This window comes from Anabrus simplex, chromosome X, assembly GCF_040414725.1.
Source record: "Anabrus simplex isolate iqAnaSimp1 chromosome X, ASM4041472v1, whole genome shotgun sequence".
In the NCBI taxonomy this organism is placed as follows: Eukaryota; Metazoa; Arthropoda; class Insecta; order Orthoptera; family Tettigoniidae; genus Anabrus; species Anabrus simplex.
In genome coordinates, this window is record NC_090279.1 from 182740760 (window position 1) to 182759910 (window position 19151).

Genomic DNA, 19151 nt, shown 5'->3' on the forward strand with positions numbered 1-19151 from the left:
GTGAAGCTCCTAGTCCTGCTGTATGTATTAGGAAGTACTGGAGCGGTACGAAAGTACCTCCTCAAGCACGGTGAAGCTCCTAGTCCTGCTGTATGTATTAGGAAGTACTGGAGCGGTACGAAAGTACCTCCTCAAGCACGGTGAAGCTCCTAGTCCTGCTGTATGTATTAGGAAGTACTGGAGCGGTACGAAAGTACCTCCTCAAGCACGGTGAAGCTCCTAGTCCTGCTGTATGTATTAGGAAGTACTGGAGCGGTACGAAAGTACCACCTCAAGCACGGTGAAGCTCCTAGTCCTGCTGTATGTATTAGGAAGTACTGGAGCGGTACGAAAGTACCACCTCAAGCACGGTGAAGCTCCTGGTTCTGCTGTATGTATTAGGAAGTACTGGAGCGGTACGAAAGTACCACCTCAAGCACGGTGAAGCTCCTAGTCCTGCTGTATGTATTAGGAAGTACTGGAGCGGTACGAAAGTACCACCTCAAGCACGGTGAAGCTCCTAGTCCTGCTGTATGTATTAGGAAGTACTGGAGCGGTACGAAAGTACCTCCTCAAGCACGGTGAAGCTCCTAGTCCTGCTGTATGTATTAGGAAGTACTGGAGCGGTACGAAAGTACCACCTCAAGCACGGTGAAGCTCCTGGTTCTGCTGTATGTATTAGGAAGTACTGGAGAGGTAAGAAAGTACCTCCTCCAACACTGGTCAAGCTCCTGGTTCTGCTGTATATATTAGGAAGTACTGGAGCGGTAAGAAAGTACCTCCTTCAGCACTGGTAAAGTTCCTGGTGCTGCTGTATGTACTAGCAAGTACTGGAGAGGTATGAAAGTACCTCCTGCAGTAGTGGTCAAGCTCCTGGTCCTGCTGTATGTATTAGGAAGTACTGGAGCGGTAAAGAAGCACCTCCTCCAACACTGGTCAAGCTCCTGGTTCTGCTGTATGTATTAGGAAGTACTGGAGCGGTAAAGAAGCACCTCCTCCAACACTGCTGAAGCTCCTGGTTCTGCTGTATGTATTAGGAAGTACTGGAGCGGTAAGAAAGTACCTCCTCCAGGTCAAGCTCCTGGTGCTGTGTGTATTAGGAAGTACTGGAGCGGTAAAGAAGCACCTCCTCCAACACTGGTCAAGCTCCTGGTTCTGCTGTATGTATTAGGAAGTACTGGAGCGGTAAAGAAGCACCTCCTCCAACACTGCTGAAGCTCCTGGTTCTGCTGTATGTATTAGGAAGTACTGGAGCGGTAAGAAAGTACCTCCTCCAACACTGGTCAAGCTCCTGATTCTGTTGTATGTATTAGGAAGTACTGGAGCGGTAAGAAAACACCTCCTCCAACACTGGTCAAGCTCCTGGTTTCGCTGTATGTATTAGGAAGTACTGGAGTGGTAAGAAAGCACCTCCTCCGACACTGGTCAAGCTCCTTTTTCCGCTATAAAAGAACAATAAAAAGTTATCTTCATCATTACTTAATTCTTTTCCCATTTCTGCTCCCATTGGAGTGTGTATGGATTCCAATTCTATTTCAAAAAGTAAATTACGAGTAAAAACATCATTTTGTAAACAGTAATTATTAAAAGTAAATAGGACTAAAATTCTATTTTTTTGCATGTAATTTGATTACTTTTACCCATTTCCTTCGCAAGTCTGCCTTTGGTTAACAGAAAATATACGCCTGTGTCTGTTCTATCATCCCTAGAAGTTTGAGAACTGAATTCTGAATAAATCTCTGTTCTGTTATGTTCTTCTCAGAGGCGACGACTGCTGAATGGCGCTTGCTGCTGGATGTGAACGTCTTGGGTCTTTCTATCTGTACTCGTGAAGTTGTACAGAACATGAGAGCAAGGGGAGTAGACGATGGTCACATTATCCACATCAGCAGGTGAGACTTAGTGTATTTTAATTAGAGACGTCCTCACACCCTGTAAACTTGTAAGTTGGGAAGTGAGGGAAAGGTCATTGAATTACTTGCAACGATTACTGCCCATGTATTTGACACTAATATTGGATTAGTTTTACATGTTACCCCCCCTCACCACCCCTGCACCAAGGGTTGTTTTACCCCTCCCCCTCCACTGTATTTCTTCATGATAGTACGAAGGTAATCCCAAAAATAAGGTCTCCTATTTCTTTTTATAAATGCATAGACCTGTTTATTTCTACAATTGTTTACATTATTTTACAGCTTGAAAATTTTTCTACATAATCACCATTTCGGTCGATGCATTTTTGTAGACGCTGTGACAGTTTTTGTATGCCAATGCTAGCTCGCTGCCACGCTGTTCAAGAAGTTATGAGCGGCGCTTCGGGAAACCTCAGGAACCAAAGTGCAGAGATCATCTTCACGCATGATTTGCTCAACCTTCACGACTGTCTCGACGGAAATTGACGGTCTCCCGCTCCTTTGTTCGTTCGTCGTGAATTTCAGTCCGACCGGCTGCAAACTCTCTACACCACTTACGAACATTTTTGACATATTGCACGACTCACCATACACTTCCGTCAATTGGCTATGGATTTCAATACGTTCAGTACCTTTTGCGTTCAAAAACAGAATAACTGCGCGCACTTCGCACTTGCTGGTAACATCCAATCGAAACTCTATTCTCAGCGGCTGCCAAGCCAAGACTGAGTGCCCCAGCGCGGCGTGCGCATGTTTATATGCAAGCGCGGGAAACACTCTTCGCAATATTGTGACCAACAGCCACACGAAAAGAGTTCTATATTTATAAACAAATAGGAGACCTTATTTTTGTTTACAAGTCTGATTCAGAGCAGAAATGCATTTTTAATTGCTTTTCCCCTTTCCAGATCTTGTGTCCTTTCCAAAAATATATTTTGAAAGAAAAATAATCAATAATAAAGTTTCTAGGAGGGTTACGACTATACAACAATAGGAGGGGGACACCAGAATTGGCTGCCCCCGAACGCAATACACCCATAATCCAGTCCTAACAGAAGTCAATGCTCTGTTTCAGTATCGGTGGCCACTCCGTCCCTTCGTCCTTTTCCGCCATGTACTGCGCAACCAAATTCGCGGTAGGAGCTCTCGCAGAAGGACTGAGGAAGGACTTTGTGGAACACAAGAGTAACATGAAAATTTCAGTGAGTAAAATCTCTTTATTCTTACACAGTAGATGTTTCATTATGATTTTCGTCGCTGGCGGGAAGAAACCTCCTATGCGTAAAACATAACATTTTACAGTGTCGTATCCCCCGCCAACGGGGGAAACCCGAGGGGTGAGTGGAATCACCCGATGGCTAACAACAGTATTATAAACGAAAGGGATTGAAGATGCTAATTTATAGACGTTAGATAAGTTGGTTTTCAAGAGTTGAACTCATATGATTTCCTATACACATGTGCATATATTAAAGAGATGATGTACACAGAATATACACGCCCAATTGAAGTCGGTCACTTAGTGTGGCGTACGACTGTTCCAAATAAATGCAAGTGGACTCTAAAACATTAGAGTACCGCTGAAATGCTAAAATGATGTAAAAACAGAGTATCGTGGAGTCTCACAGAGATTCCTCAAGCTTTAAGTTGCCATCTACGATAAAACCAGAAGAACTAGGGCTTAGGTCGAGTATGGATGATGAATACCATGTGATAGCGACACCCTTCAAGCTTGATCTACGAAGAAATATTCTAAATAGCGACACCACTTCTCGAATTGATCGCGATTCCCTGACGTGTCTGCCCAAGATGAAGACTAATGCAATATGACGCGTGTCCATTCGTTTACATTCGTATTTAAAGAAACTAGCAATTAATATGAGAATATCCCCTACCCTTAGTTAAGGCTTTTCTGGCTCTCTATTGGCTCTATTACTTCCCCCATATTATTTTTTTACTAGTGGCTTTAGGTCGCACCGACACAGATAGGTCTTATGACGACGATGGGATAAGAAAGGCCTGGGAGTGGGAAGGAAATGGCCGTGGCCTTAATTAAGGTACAGCTCCAGCGTTTGCCTGGTGTAAAAATGGTAAACCATGGAAAGCCATTTTCAGGGCTGCTGACAGTGAGATTTGAACCCACTATCTCCCGGATGCAAGCTCACAGCCGTACGCCTCTAACCGCGCGGCCAACTCGCCCGGTACTTCCCCCATGTATCGTAACTCGCACTCTTGTACATGTAACAATTCTCATTTTCATAAACATGACTATTCGCCTCTTAACACTTATCTTCATAACCTAACTCCCCCTTTTCTAACACTTGTCATCATAAACATGACCCTCAGTCTCGTAATACTTGATTGTGGTGGCCCATTAATTTTATGTTATAGGACACTTCCAACTAACCCTTCGCTTGCTGTTTCCAAACAATGGAACGTGACTATGTCCGCCTCTGTAGTGTAGTGGTTAGTGTCATTAGCTGCTACCCCCGGAGGCCCGGGTTCAATTCCCGGCTCTGCCACGACATTTGGAAAGTGGTACGAGGGCTGGAATGGAGTCCACTCAGCCTCGGGAGGTCAACTGAGTAGAGGTGGGTTCGATTCCCACCTCAGCCACCCTGCAAGTGGTTTTGCGTGGTTTCCCACTTCTCCTCCACGCATATGCCGGGATGGTAACTAACTTAACGCCACGGCCGCTTCCTTCCACCCCTTCCTTGTCTATCCCTTCCAATCTTCCCATTCCCCCGCAAGGCCCCTGTTCAGCATAGCAGGTGAGGCCGTCTGGGCGAGGTACTGGTCATCATCCCCAGTTGTATCCCTCAGGGATTCCTCGCTGAGTCCGAGTGAAAACCGACCCTGGAGGGTAAACAGATAAAGAAGAAGAATACATCGTTTATTACTGTAAAATGTTTGCCAAATGAATGGTTCAGATTACAATAATAGCAGGAATAATGGTACAGTACACTCTCATCCACGCGCACTTGCTTGCTTGCAGAATCGTACATGTAAACTCGCACTCTCGTTCAGTATATTACCTGTACAATACAATGTTTCACTTTCTTTACGTTAGCATGAAAATATCGCTGAAAGAGATACTGTCAAGCAAATAGTTCACGAAAATCTTACGATGGTGAACTAAGAGACTTTTCCCTCGGGACTTCACACGCACTCCTATACATCTCTAATCTCGATGTACAAAATATTAATCATTTACATGTATGCTAGTTGTTTTACGTCGCACCGACACAGATATGTCTTATAGTGAGGATGGGTTAGGAAAGGGCTAGGAGTGGTAAGGAAGCGGCCGTGGCCTTAATTAAGGTACAGCCCCAGCATTTTCCTGGTGTGAAAATGGGAAACCACGGAAAACCATATTCAGGGCTGCCGACAGTGGGGTTCGAACCTACTATCTCCCGAATACTGGATATTGGCCGCACTTGAGCGACTACAGCTATCGAGCTCGGTTTACATGTATGCCATATGATAGATATAATATGCGTCCGGCTCCATGGCTAAATGGTTAGCACGCTGCTCTTTGGTCACAGGGGTCTCGGGTTCGATTCCCGGCAGGATCGGGAATTTTAACCGTCATCAGTTAATTCCGCTGGTACGGGGCTGGGTGTATGTATCGTCTCCATCATTTCATCGTCATCACGACGCGCAGGTCACCTACCGATGTCAAATCAAAAGACCCGCAACTGGCGAACCGAATATATCCTCGAACACTTCCGGCACTAAAAGCCATAAGCAATTCATTTCATTTCAGTATAATATACCGGGCAATTTGGCCGTGCGGTTAGGGGCGCGCGGCTGTGTGCTTGCATCTGGGAGATAGTGGGTTCGAATTCCACTGTCGGCAGCCCTGAAGATGGATTTCCGTGGTTTCCCATTTTCACACCAGGAAAATGCTGGGGCTGTACCTTAATTAAGACCACGGCTGCTTCCTTCCAACTCCTACGCCTTTCTATCCCATCGTCGGCATAAGTCCTATCTGTATCGGTGCGACATAATTGTTTTCTTTTAGACGTCCTCAGATTTCCCAGATAATTTTATTTTCAAAACATTGTGAGTGATTGGAATCTTTTCTTAGTTAAGGTACAATTTTCATAGCCATACAGTATTACTTGTTTTTTATATCCTGAAGTTTGTGTTTCTAGATAATTTTGAAGCGAGTAATTTTTTAACGGTGAGGTAACAACGGTAGGCATTCGTAATTCTAATATTGACTTCTTCTTCCCCATTTAACCCTGCTTTTTTTACAGTAAGGTTTTTAAAACCAGAACCTTTTCAAATAACAGATTTTGCACTTTTGAGATCTTGAGTATGCATACATTTTGTTTATACCTCATTACAGTAACTCTGAAGTTATCTAATATTTTTGAAGTTCTCCTTCTTTCGTTTTGGCCGAATATGAACCACGTTAATTTGAATTCAACTTCATGGGCCGATTGCAGAAACTGTGTTTAGACGATGTCTACGGTTAAACAGTGCCTAAGTATGGCTGCCACATTGCAGAGACGTTATTTATCACTTAGACACTTTCTGAAACCAATGTTCAACCGGCCATGTTTAAACACTGTCGAGAGCACTGTTTAACCTCAAATGAGAGGAGTGAATCACAATCAGAGGTTATGTACCATGAAACATGTAATTTGTAATATCATGTTGAGACTATTCCGGGAAGAAAGGTTAGTCCGACGGCCTCTCTGCGGATCGCCCGCTGCGAATTCGCAGCAATTCATTTGAAATATACGGGGAGGTAGAGCTTAAAATAAGATTTCGCTTTTCAAGAGACTTGTTTCTTGAGACTGACAAAGGGACAGTCCGGTAACTGTCAACTGGAATACAATTCTCGGCAACCGATATATTTTATTATACATGGGGTAATTTCCATGGAATTATAGGACACTTCGACTACATACATGTCAGATTTACTTGTCCCAATCGTCAGAGGCTGTCACATGCATCAACCGGGAGGGATTCCCTTGTATTTACTGCGAAGTAAGCACACATAATAGTGAAAACTAAAAAGTAGGTTGTATGTGGTTTTTATGTATAACATCGTCGCGCTAATTCAGATAAGTTTTCGACAACTATGAGATAGGAAAATGCAAGTGGTGGTGGTGATGGTGATTATTGTTTAAAGATGAGGACTGGGGAAGAAGAGCCTTTGCAATAATAACAGCCCCAGTATTTGCCTGGTGTAAAAATAGGGAAACTACGGAAAACAATCTTCAGGGCTGCCGATGATGCGTTTCGAACCTACGATCCCCAGAATGCAGGCTGCATCTATATGGCCCGTACAACACGTTCGGTTACACATTACTATTGGTTCATCTTCCCTTAGTCGAAGCTATTTACAACTAGATTACACTCACCATAACAACGCTATAATCAAAGCTACTCTTCCCCGTACAGTGGAGTGTCGCTTTAGTGTCGATAATATTATGAGATTTAATTTCCACCGAAAGCGATATTTCTTACATGTGGGTAAGTCATGCTCATGCTTAGCCATATTTGAGTAACGTGTAGGAAGACAAACAGCTGACCGCACCGACGAATTTCATTGGTTGCGACAAGCAAAGAGTTGCATGAAAGATACTTCTATCTCCATTTTCAAACCAATATTGAAACTTTAAACTATGTCTAGTTAAACATCGGCTGAACATTGTTTATGCAATGGAAGATCTTGCTCGACTTAGATGTTGTTTAGGTAGACGTTGCCTAAGGCTTAAAACTAGACATCGTTTCTGCAATCGGTCCGGTGTTCTGGGCTTTAATCCTCGTCCTGTTCTCCTTCATCCTTTCACTCTGCAATCTCCTCCTTTCTTGTGTCCATGGCGTTTGGGTACGGGATCTAACTTTTTCTTGAGACTTTTTCGTGACCTTGATCCTCAACTTGTAATCATCCCTGTTGCTGATTTACGTCCCTTGTATTCCCATTTCTTCCGGGTCCCTCTTCACCTCCTGATACCAGCGCACCGTAGTTCTCCTGATCTCAAAATATCTTATTATCTGATTGGTTATCCTTCCCGGGTTCATTCTGTAGATATGTCCGAAGAACATGGTACTTGTCTTCCGGATGGTATCCGAGATGTTTTCCATCTTGTGATACACGAATAATTCTTGATTTCCTTTCTTTCTGTATGATCCATCCTCTATGCTTTGGGATCCCAGTATCTTCCTCAGAATCTTTCTCTCCACTAGCCCCAATTTTTTGACCAATCCTGTTTATATTAGGTTCAAACATTCAGCTGCATATATTCTAATATTCCTTTCCATTTCTTATTCTAATTATTTTTATTACAATTCCTATTGTTTCTCCCGTTTCACACTTGCCAGCAGCTGGTTTATTAAAGATGTTCCATAATTTTGTTTCAGCTTGTATCCCCAGGCAAGGTAGAAACAGAGTTTCGTGACAATCGCCCTAACTTCCAGTCAGAAGAGATGAAAAAGAGGCCAGGGCTAGAGTCCGAAGACGTTGCGGACGCCGTGCTGTACGCTCTTGCAACGCCTCCACATGTACAGGTAATTTAAAACGATATATTACAATTTTACTGCGCAGTTCGATAGAATTGTGCGTTTCAATGACAAACTTGTTAAAAGCGAGCATTTAAAAGATAAGTATTCCAGTCGGTCCAAGGCAGTCAATTTTTGGTAATTTCACACTGCCCTGTGTGATTTTCCCCGCTCTGAAACTAGTGATATCTATCAAGGGGAGTTATGACTGAAATCTTGGCCTTTTCCGTCAAAGATAATGGAAGCTCTGTTAATTCGGGTAATTATTGGACGGGGGTGGCCATGATTATTATTATTTCGTATGGCAAAACAAGGATACATTATAAGTACATATAAATACATATTTCTTAAATAAGTATGTGACTTACAAGTCAGCATTTAACACTTAATGTCCAGACTTTTCAGCCAGTCCACTGCTTCTGTAGAGGCACTATGTAATTCTTTAATGGATCCATGGTGGGGCCATGATTATCACGAACACAATCATGTGAAATAAGGAATAACTACATCCTACCTTCACAATGTTAAATTTGCTAAATTCATGTTCCTAATTCTCAAGAACTATTGAACAGAAATCAATTAAAGTTGTCACACTGATAGAATGAAGCTTTGTGCATATGTTGATAAACTTTTACAAACATTGGCCGTCAAGTAATTTTTTGAATTTTCTTCTTAGAAGCCATTTTTTTAATAATATGATTTTAAATCACAATAATTTTTAAAATAATATGTAAGTTAGAAATAATAAAACTTTTCAGTACATTTTCAACCCCAAAAAAGAAGATCTGGTGCAAGTTTAATGTTCCTAGTACTTGTAGTTCTAGAAAAAAAGGAACATAATATTTTTTTAAATAGATGTTTTGAGATAAATTGAAACAAAGATGAAGGATAACTCAGTACATTCCTGGCCCATATTCTGGATCACCTGGACCGATTTCTGCATCTTCACGTGATGTCTTCACCTTCTTCTGTTGCTTTCTGATGAAAATCTCAGCTTGCAGGTCTGATTTTCTGATTCATTAGTTATCAACTTCATTACAAATTTGTAGCTTGTTTTGACCTGGTTCAGTACCTAATGTTCTCAGCACCTTCGTGCGGCCTCCACACCCCTCATGGTACATCATTATGAGCACTATTTACAATTTCAGTATCGGCCTCTTCATTACTAACAATTACATATGCACGTTTTTTCTTCCAAGACGTTTCGTAAATACTCTAGCAGACTGAGGCATTCTTAATAAATGTATGATTCTCTATCAAAACAAACGCGCACAAACACACGTGCTTCTGATAAACAACACCATATAAACAACACCATACAAAGAAGTGACGAGAACGAAGTTTATTTAAAAAATACACACACCTTGCCAAAAAAAAAAAAAAAGATGGGCGTAAATTTGATATGAGCCGTTAGAAACGACTTTCATCAATATAACTACTGAAATCTTATTAAACATAGTTCAAGTAACTAACATTGCTAACAAACAAAAAAATGACATTTTTAATCTTACTGGTGTACCACCTCCCCTTAATTCAATCATTCCTATATAATAACAATATTCACAAACAAACAGAAGAAACAGAACAGTAATAGAGCTTGTTTCTCAAATAAATTTTTGTACGAGTCTTATGCATGGAGTTTTTAATAATATTCACAAGTAAACAGAAAAATTAGAACTTCATTCATCAATAAATATTTTGAAGGAATGGTTTATGTACGAAACTATTAAAAATAATCACAAGTAATCAAATTAGAACTTGCTTCATAAATACATTTTCTTAATAAATGTCGTAATACTGTACATTATGCATTTCATGATACGAAATGTGAAAAGCTCTACCAGCAGATGTACCGCCTGAACAGTCTCCATTGAGAAATGTAGTTCTCTGAAGGAATGCCCGCTTTCTTGATATAAAACCATCTACCACCTTCTCCAGATTTAACGCCTTAGCAGCCTCCGAAGAATAACAAACTCTACGGTTTTTTCCCTTGGGTGGGGGGGAAATGTCACTCCGCTCCCCTGAGATCATTTTAGGGGGGAGGACAGAAAACACCTTGCCCACCACCCAAAAAAGTCAGCGCCATTTTCTGACCGTCATTTTTAAAAAGAAGTGGTCATGCGTTTACAGGGCAAATCCAAGCCTTCATTTCCTGTTTTCTCACTTTTTATATTTTTCAGTAGTTTCTTGCATACAAAATGCTCCGTGTATAACATTTTCTCTCATATTCATTTGAAAATTTCAGGAAGTTTTCCAGTGTGTATAGGAAATAAAAGTTAGTATGCATTTTCATGTTCAAGTGAATAATACAACATTTTCTTGCTTCTGAAATTACAGTGCAATCATTTCCTACAAATTTTCTGAGTTTCAGAAATTTGAAAATGTTTACAGTTAATAATAAATATATTAAGGATCAACTGCCCAAATTTCAGTTCAAAAATTTAAATAATATCAGTTTCTGTGATGTATCGTAAAATTCAATAGAAAGTTGACTGATGAAAAACGTATGTACCAATATTCTCAAACTTTTGTGGTTGAAATTTTACTGTGATTAATGGAAAACCGCGAAATTTGGAAATTTCCGTCATGACTCCCTTTAAGTCGTACAATGCCATTTTAGTTATTAAATTTTCTAATTTTCATCTTCTTGCTAAGGCTCAGATAAAATACATTCATACAATTTCAGCTACACAGCGCTATTCTGGGTGCACTATTAAACTTGTTGCATAATTTCAATGATAGATATTCTGATGGCAGCTATTGGCATGAAAGACTGACAAATAATTTAAAAACCTCTTTTTCTCAAGAATACAATTTTTATCTTAATGTGTTTTGCTTATTAAGTAAACCCACAATATATACAGGTGACCGAAAAGTCCGTTGACATTTGACGAGGCAATAAATACTTCACGTAATATTAGAGGTTGAGAGGTAATAATTGACACGTCATGGTGTTTTATTGACACCAACAACGAGGGTACAAACAGGCCAACAGATGGCGCTGGACAGCAACACGTCAGTGACGCCGCATGGAACCCGTGTACTGTATAAAATGGGCTATCGTGAGTAGGTATGCCTTATCACCAATCTGAAAAAAAGAGGACACAGTCTACTAATGGAATCACTGCCCCTTAATCACTTTTATCGGCTTCACATTCATCACAGATCATTGACCTATCACCTTTTACATTAAAGGGTTTTTTTCTGTCCTATTCGTACTTTCCTGAAGATAAAATCATCTGTAAAAGTACTTTGTTCTCCAACAATTAGTGGTGAAATTGGATGCAACTGAAATATTTGAAGTTATACTAATTAATTAATTTCGTGTGGCTATTTCTAGCCGAGTGCAGCCCTTGTAAGGCAGACCCTCCGATGAGGGTGGGCGGCATCTGCCATGTGTCAGTAACTGCGTGTTATTGTTGGTGGAGGATAGTGTTATGTGTGGTGTGTGAATTGCAGGGATGTTGGGGACGGCACAAACACCCAGCCCCCGAGCCATTGGAATTAACCAATGAAAGTTAAAATCCCCGACCCGGCCGGGAATCGAACCCGGGACCCTCTCAACCGAAGGCCAGTACGCTGACCATTCAGCCAACGAGTCGGACTGAAGTTATACTGCAAACACACTACACCTTTCACAGTCTCAACTGTGAACCTGTTTCTGTCCTTCGTCCACTGTGAATTGAGGAATGAAAATATCCGTTCTATGTTTGCATTACGGAGGGTCACCCCAGTTAATATAGGACGCGACCTTTAGCGTACGTACCGCTCCTGGAAGCACCTGCAAGTGATATATATATATATATATATATATATATATATATATATATATATATATATTTTTTTTTTTTTTTTTTGTCAGTGTGATTTAGAGAAATGCTGCGAACAGTCATACCATACGATTGTTGCCTCATGGCCTGCCTAAGTGCAGATATATGGCAAAGCTACATTGTTGGCCTTTCCGATGCTAATTTCTCATAATCGAGGATTGCACAAGAGTGTAAAATGAAAGGACTCAACACTAGTAAGTACTCTGTAGGCAATGTGAAAAAATTATATTATCAAAATGGTTTCTCCCGTCAGAAACAACAACTTCGAAAAAAAACTGCCACGGAAGAGAATTCGACCCTCCAAGACTCCGGACATCATTAAAAATGTAAAGACTGCTGTCCTGAAGGAAAATCCACCAACTCAAAGACAATTTGCCAACCACATAAGTACATCTCAAGCTACAGTCTACTATATAATTAAAGAAGATCTGAACCTGGTAAAGCGGCATAAGGCACGTTAAAGAACGGTGCACTAATGCCAGAAAATTATACGAAAACTACCTAGCAGGGGACAAATGGCAGTCGGTTGTCACCTTGGATGAAGTTTTGGTTTATTTGGATGACACCAACAAGCCCCGGGCAATTTCCTATTGCCCAAAAGGCCAAAAGGGGCACTCAAACTTAGTCAAATAAAGCAAAGAAAAGTTTGCTAGGATATTCACTGTAGTAGCAGGATATTGTACCAGGGGTATACTCAGAAACCTCAGAATGCCGAAAAATGGGAAGATCAATGCTACTTACTTCCAGAAAAATGTCATGGAGCCCTATTTTGACGAAGATATCCCATGGGTGTACGGCGGGTATGCTTTAAATGTCTGGATCCACATGGATAAAGCATACAGTCATACTGCCAGATCATCAGTCACCTACTATGAGAATCCGGCTCCATGGCTAAATGGTTGGCGTACTGGCCTTTGGCTGCAGGGGTCCCGGGTTCGGTTTCCGGCAGAGTAGGAATTTTAACCATCATTGGTTAATTTCGCTGGCATGGGGGTTGGATGTATGTGTTGTCTTCATCATCATTTCATCCTCAGGTCGCCTAAAGATGTCAAATCGAAAGACCTGCACCTGGCGAGCCGAACTTGTCCTCGGACACTCCCAGCACTAAAAGCCATACGCCATTTCATTTCATCCCTACTACGAGAGAAAAGAAGCGGAGACGGGTGTCCGTGTTATACCATTTAGCGACATCCCTGTCAAATCCGCGGATGCCCCGCCGATGGATTCCTGTGTCTTTGGTCTCCTGAGAAGAGGGCTTTCTTCTAAACGTCCTGCTACTATTGAGGGTCTTTGGAAAGTGTGCAAGGAGGTATGGGACAATATTACTCTTCCTGTAATCCGTCAAAGTCTGCAAATTGAGATGTAGAGCAATAGCCCGTATCCGTGGCTATCACAACCGGGTCTGGAGAAAAGGAATCGCCGAAGACAAAAGGTTCTTTCCAACACGCAGTTTGCTGTCAGTACATGGACGCATCCATATATCGCTCTGTATGCATGCGCTTACTTCGTATTGGTTCCGGGGTTGATACATGATTGGGTTGTGTTGGAATGGATTCTCGTTCATGAACTCCAAGGAATAGGAATGCTGAAATATCAAAGATACAGAACGTCACATGTACGCCATACTGCCCACATTGTCTTTAATGATGTTCACTTCTTTCATATCGATTTGTAATATCTTGAGCAACTCCTCGGCTAATGCGAAAATGCTCGAAACACTCATTTTCATTATAATGAGGAACAGTTTCTTCAGAAAAATACATCGTATTTAAATTATATTTTGTTTCACCTGGTAGCTTTTGTGCCTTTATAAACTATATGCCTAATGTAAACAATACATAAATAACTAAAAAATATATATTTAATTACCATTACCTAAATAATTTTCATTTCTTTTTCTTTTTACGAAAAATAGTACCTCCTCTTCCTCACTGGATGAAGATTGTAAAAAAATCGTCGTCACTATCCATCCTAACCTCAGTAACCAAACAGGTGATCAATTTATTAATGGGAGAAGAGCTCGCAATGTGCATAAAAACAGCTGATTAAGGAACTCCAAAGAAATCAGCATACAGCAGGAGGCAACGATACAGTGTTTCTGCGCATGTCACAGAAATGTACGGCTCAGTACATGCTTTAGACTGCGGCTAGTTCCGACCGCCAGGGATCGATGCGAAGAGTTAGTTGGAACGCCTGACTGTAGTTCACGGACGAATACATGAACGCAATTTTGACTGTGTTGGAAAGGATTTTTTCGTATTGCGCATGCGCAAGGAGACCATTTACTGGTACAGGGGTAAAACTTCAATAGTAATCATGACTGGCGGTGGGCGAATGGACACTGCCATTGGTTGAAGGCTAGTCCAGTGAAATATCGTTCTCATAATTCAATACAGACAGAAGTTATGACCAACTTACGCGATGAAAAGACGTGTAAGAGTGAGGCAATGTCAAAGAATAACCATATGAAACAAATAAGACTAACAATATCCGGAAGTATGGTAGTGACATTTCATAGGGCAAATCTTCAGGCGATGGCAGAGTCCATTCGTGCCAACGCCAGCCACGATTATATAAGAACGTGATGAAATAGTTGAGACGTTTCGATGCAGTAATTATGATTCTAAACACTAGAAACCATAGATAGCGCTAGTTATGCTTAAATATGAATATGAAATAGAGGCTTAAATCCGCGCGACTTATGATTGAATATTAACAAGAAATAGAGGCCTAATTATTAGTAGTACGTAGCGTTCCCGACACCGGAAGAAAAAACATAAGGAAATGTAACGTGAATGTTAAACAATGTATAATATACAAGAAGAATGTTTGTAAGTGGAACCAACCTTAATGTAGTGGAGGATAGGTGACGACATGAAAAAACAACACGATTGAACTCATTCACTAATAATTTAACGTCTCGGCCACACCTTTCACATACTCTGCTATTTGAAATCAAATTGTGACGTACATAGAATTGAACTAAATCATTGAAGTTGTTCTTGTAATTCGATGAAAAACTTGTTACATAACACATCCATCGCACGATGCCATGTCAGTATAATTAGATATGTTTTGTTTTGTGTATCAACAATGGACAGATGCACTGGATGCGCTATGTACGAAGAAAGACGTAGTAGGCTTTGCTGCTATCAATCCTATCATTTCGTGACCAGTAACCGACATAGAATGTCGTGGTGTATTAATGTGAAGAGAAACGTGATTGTGGTCCAGGGCTAAGTATCCTAATATCTGAAAATAAAGGTAATTGTGGTCCAGGGCTAGTTCCTAAGTACAGTGGCTGGCAGCATCGGCGAGTCGTGCAAGTAGTCTGCGAGAAATAAACATAGGACAGTCATACCGCGCGTAGATATTGACGATGCAAGCGGTAACCATGGTACTAATGTTGCGTGAGATGGACTGAAGTTCTAATGGTACAGGGACTGTGTTGGAAAGAACCTAAAAGGTACGTCAAAATCAGGGGCGTATTCTCCTTGAATGCAAGGCATTCATTGCATGCGTTATGATAACACAAAGAACTGTCTGATGTACGATTTTAGGTTGTTTCAAGTCGAATATTAACGATTTCATCTCTCAGCAGTTCAAAAGGTCCGCGCAACTGTACTGGTTCCGTTGCTTGACTACGTGTGGTGCTGGTGTAGTCTCGCCGTCTACACCACTCTAGGAAGAAAGAGACAGCGAATGGACGAGTTCAGGAAGAAAGGCATTCAATCTTAAAATTGCATTCGGTGGCAGACGTAGTTCTGAAACCCTCCGAACGATGTCGCTGCAATTGAAACTTGGTCAGAATTTGTCACCCTATATCCGTGCTACCCTCTGCCATCTGTTAGCAACTTGGAGAAAGTCGGCATCTTTACAGCGAACGGGACCCACAGATTACCACCCCCCAGCGAGAACCCAACGTTACGAAACTGACCAATGCCACTGGGGTGACTTACCTCCAGTGCTTGAGTTGTGGCTAACTAGTGAGTTAATTCATTGTATTTTCGGTGTTTTATTATATCTTGCGCAGATGTGGTATTAACGATGGATGAGTCTAAAACGGATATAATTGTAAATCAGTTTGAAAAGCCATTTACTGGCCGTTCGTTTGATGAAAAGATTCAAATAGTTAAAGCCGGGAGATCTCAACCTTCCCTCGTAAATTTCTTCCTCTTTTTCTTCTTAATCTGCTTACCCTCCAGGGTTGGCTTTTCCCTCGGACTCAGTGAGGAATCCCTCCTCTACCTCCTCAAGGGCAGTGTACTGGAGCTTCAGACTCTGGGTCGGGGGATACAACTGGGGAGGATGACCAGTACCTCGCCTCACCTGCTATGCTGAACAGGGGCCTTGCGAGGGATGGGAAGATTGGAAGGGATAGACAAGGAAGAGGGAAGAAAGCGGCCGTGGCCTGAAGTTAGGTACCATCCCGGCATTTGCCTGGAGGAGAAGTGGGAAGCCACGGAAAACCACTTCGAGGATGGCTGAGGTGGGAATCGAACCCACCTCTACTCAGTTGACCTCCGGAGGCTGAGTGGTCTCCGTTCCAGCCCTCGTACCACTTTTCAAATTTCGTGGCAGAGCCGGGAATCGAACCCGGGCCTCCGGGGGTGGCAGCTAATTACACTAACCACTACACCACAGAGGCGGACCCTCGTAAATTTAAAAACAGAAAACAAGAATTGTGTACGCACGTTCAATCCACAAACTTACAGTAAAACTGTTTGGCTCGAGTTCACCTACATGTAATTAGGGTGAGTGGAATTGAAATTTACTTAATACGTTGTGTTAACTGCATGGTTACTAGTTGCATGCCTCAGTGGAGATTCCAGGATACGCCACTGGTCAAAATCGTCCAAACTTAACTGGGGCAACCCTCCGTATGACTTGGAATACAAAAGAATAATTCTTATTTACGGCAAAATAATACTTGCCAAAACTTAGAGAGCTCAATTTGCACGCAGTTTATGCACAGACATAACCTCTAAACAGCGCTGAGCTAGAAAGATAACGGAAGCAAACATTAGTTGTAAACAAAAAGTGCTGTCTATTTAAATATGGCGGTGAAGTTTAAATCATGTTTAAACCCCCCAATTTTTTTTTTTTTTTTTTTTTGCTAGGGGCTTTACGTCGCACCGACACAGATAGGTCTTATGGCGACGATGGGATAGGAGAGGACTAGGAGTTGGAAGGAAGCGGCCGTGGCCTTAATTAAGGTACAGCCCAAGCATTTGCCTGGTGTGAAAATAGGAAACCACGGAAAACCATTTTCAGGGCTGCCGATAGTAGGATTCGAACCTACTATCTCCCGGATGCAAGCTCACAGCCGCGCGCTAAACCCCCCAAAAAGAGGACATTTGTTAAGTGATTCGAAAATCTGGCAGCACGCTTTTCGTGCTGTTAAAAGGAGGACATATGGTCCCTAATCGTGGGAGAGGGCGCCAGATGCGTCTGCAATCGCGGCATGTTGACTTTACCAGAACAGGCTCTGTTAGTGAAACTTTACGTTATTTTAGTATCACTAAAACCCCCATGTCCCGCCGGTCATGTGTGTCAATTGTTACCTTCCTACCTCCAATATTCCGTGAAGTATTGCCTCGTCAAATGTTAACGGACTGTATATATAGTCGTCACCCATCCCCTTATAACTCAGTTTTACTTGTTCATGTATTTAAATAACATGCACTATCTTATTATTTCTTTTCCAGATTCACGAAATCATCATCAAGCCAGTGGGTGAAACCGCATAGATGGTGCTGTGAGAGTGCTTCCATTGTTCTGTATGCATCCAAGTATTGAAATATTCTTAATAAATTAAAAAAGCACTGTTTTGAATTCTTACCATTTTCTGTTTCATAAGTATATCCATAACCTTAAGTACAGTACTTAAATTCTCGCTCTTCATTCATTCATTCAATCACGAACGGCTCTACGTCTTCCTATGAATCAACTCTAGCCTTTGAGTTCAGCGATTTTCATGGCGCTATCTCATTTGACGATTTCATAGCCGTTCTGAAGACCAGCACAAAAATACCAGACGCGCATCTTTCTATTTCCGCCTATGTGGTTTTGTCCTGACCCTTATTACCCGATTACAGCACTATTGATATCCACCACCACATCTGGTCTGGTAGCATGCTGAGCATGGGACAGGCAGATACTCCTGTAGTATCACACTCCCACTCCTCCCTCCAATCTTTTCCTTCTTAGAACTAATAGCATGTCGGAGGCAATGTAGAATAGGACGGTTCCCACGCGGGGGGAGCGGGCTACGGGGGCCTCTCCGAAAAATAAAAGTGAGTTGTTGTTGTGATGGTGTCGGAGAGACCAGTGAGTGTGTACCTGGAGACGACAGAACTGTACTGTGTGATCGTGTAATTCTGTAAACTGAGGATCGCCGTAAGCCAGTGAGGAAAGCTGCTATCGTGAATGCCAGGGTAAATGGACCTGTATTAATGTTCGCTGTTGTGAGTATCGTTCTGCTGTTGAACATTCAGGACTTTCTATTATTATTATTATTATTATTATTCGAATGGCCCACCTGAGAACCACCTTTGTTTGATTATTTTTCTGAGAGGTCCTCGGTTCCTGATGTCGTTTTAGTAACTCCCAGTTCCTGTATGTCTTTCCTCAATACTCTTAGCCAGTGTCCCTGTCTTCCTCTTCTTCCAGCAGTTGAAAAGCCGGAAGGTCCTAATTGGGTCTATCCTCGTGACATGTTCATATAAAGTCAGACGCCTCTTCACGGTTATGTCTGTGATTTTTTTAGTATAACTGCATAGCTCCTGGTTTGATCGCCTTCTATTTATTTATCTTATGATGAATGTATGTACATATATATATTCAGGATAAATGTGCGTAGTCACAAGTCCGTATAATACTACAACACTAGGTCCAGATTTTTGACCCA

General features: G+C 41.7%; 1 protein-coding gene across 2 annotated transcripts in view; it reads left to right on the top strand.

Moving 5' to 3' along the window:
• LOC136886232 (farnesol dehydrogenase) overlaps positions 1–18083 on the top strand; it is a 191709-nt gene extending 173626 nt beyond the window's left edge. For both annotated transcript variants that reach the window (XM_068230695.1, XM_068230694.1), the window contains exons 3-6: positions 1742–1871; positions 2968–3094; positions 8274–8420; positions 17950–18083. In XM_068230695.1, the coding sequence (XP_068086796.1) occupies positions 1742–1871; positions 2968–3094; positions 8274–8420; positions 17950–17991 (446 nt within the window). In that variant the 3' untranslated portion in view covers positions 17992–18083. The remainder of the gene's footprint in view (positions 1–1741; positions 1872–2967; positions 3095–8273; positions 8421–17949) is intronic.
• Positions 18084–19151: the final 1068 nt, after the last annotated feature.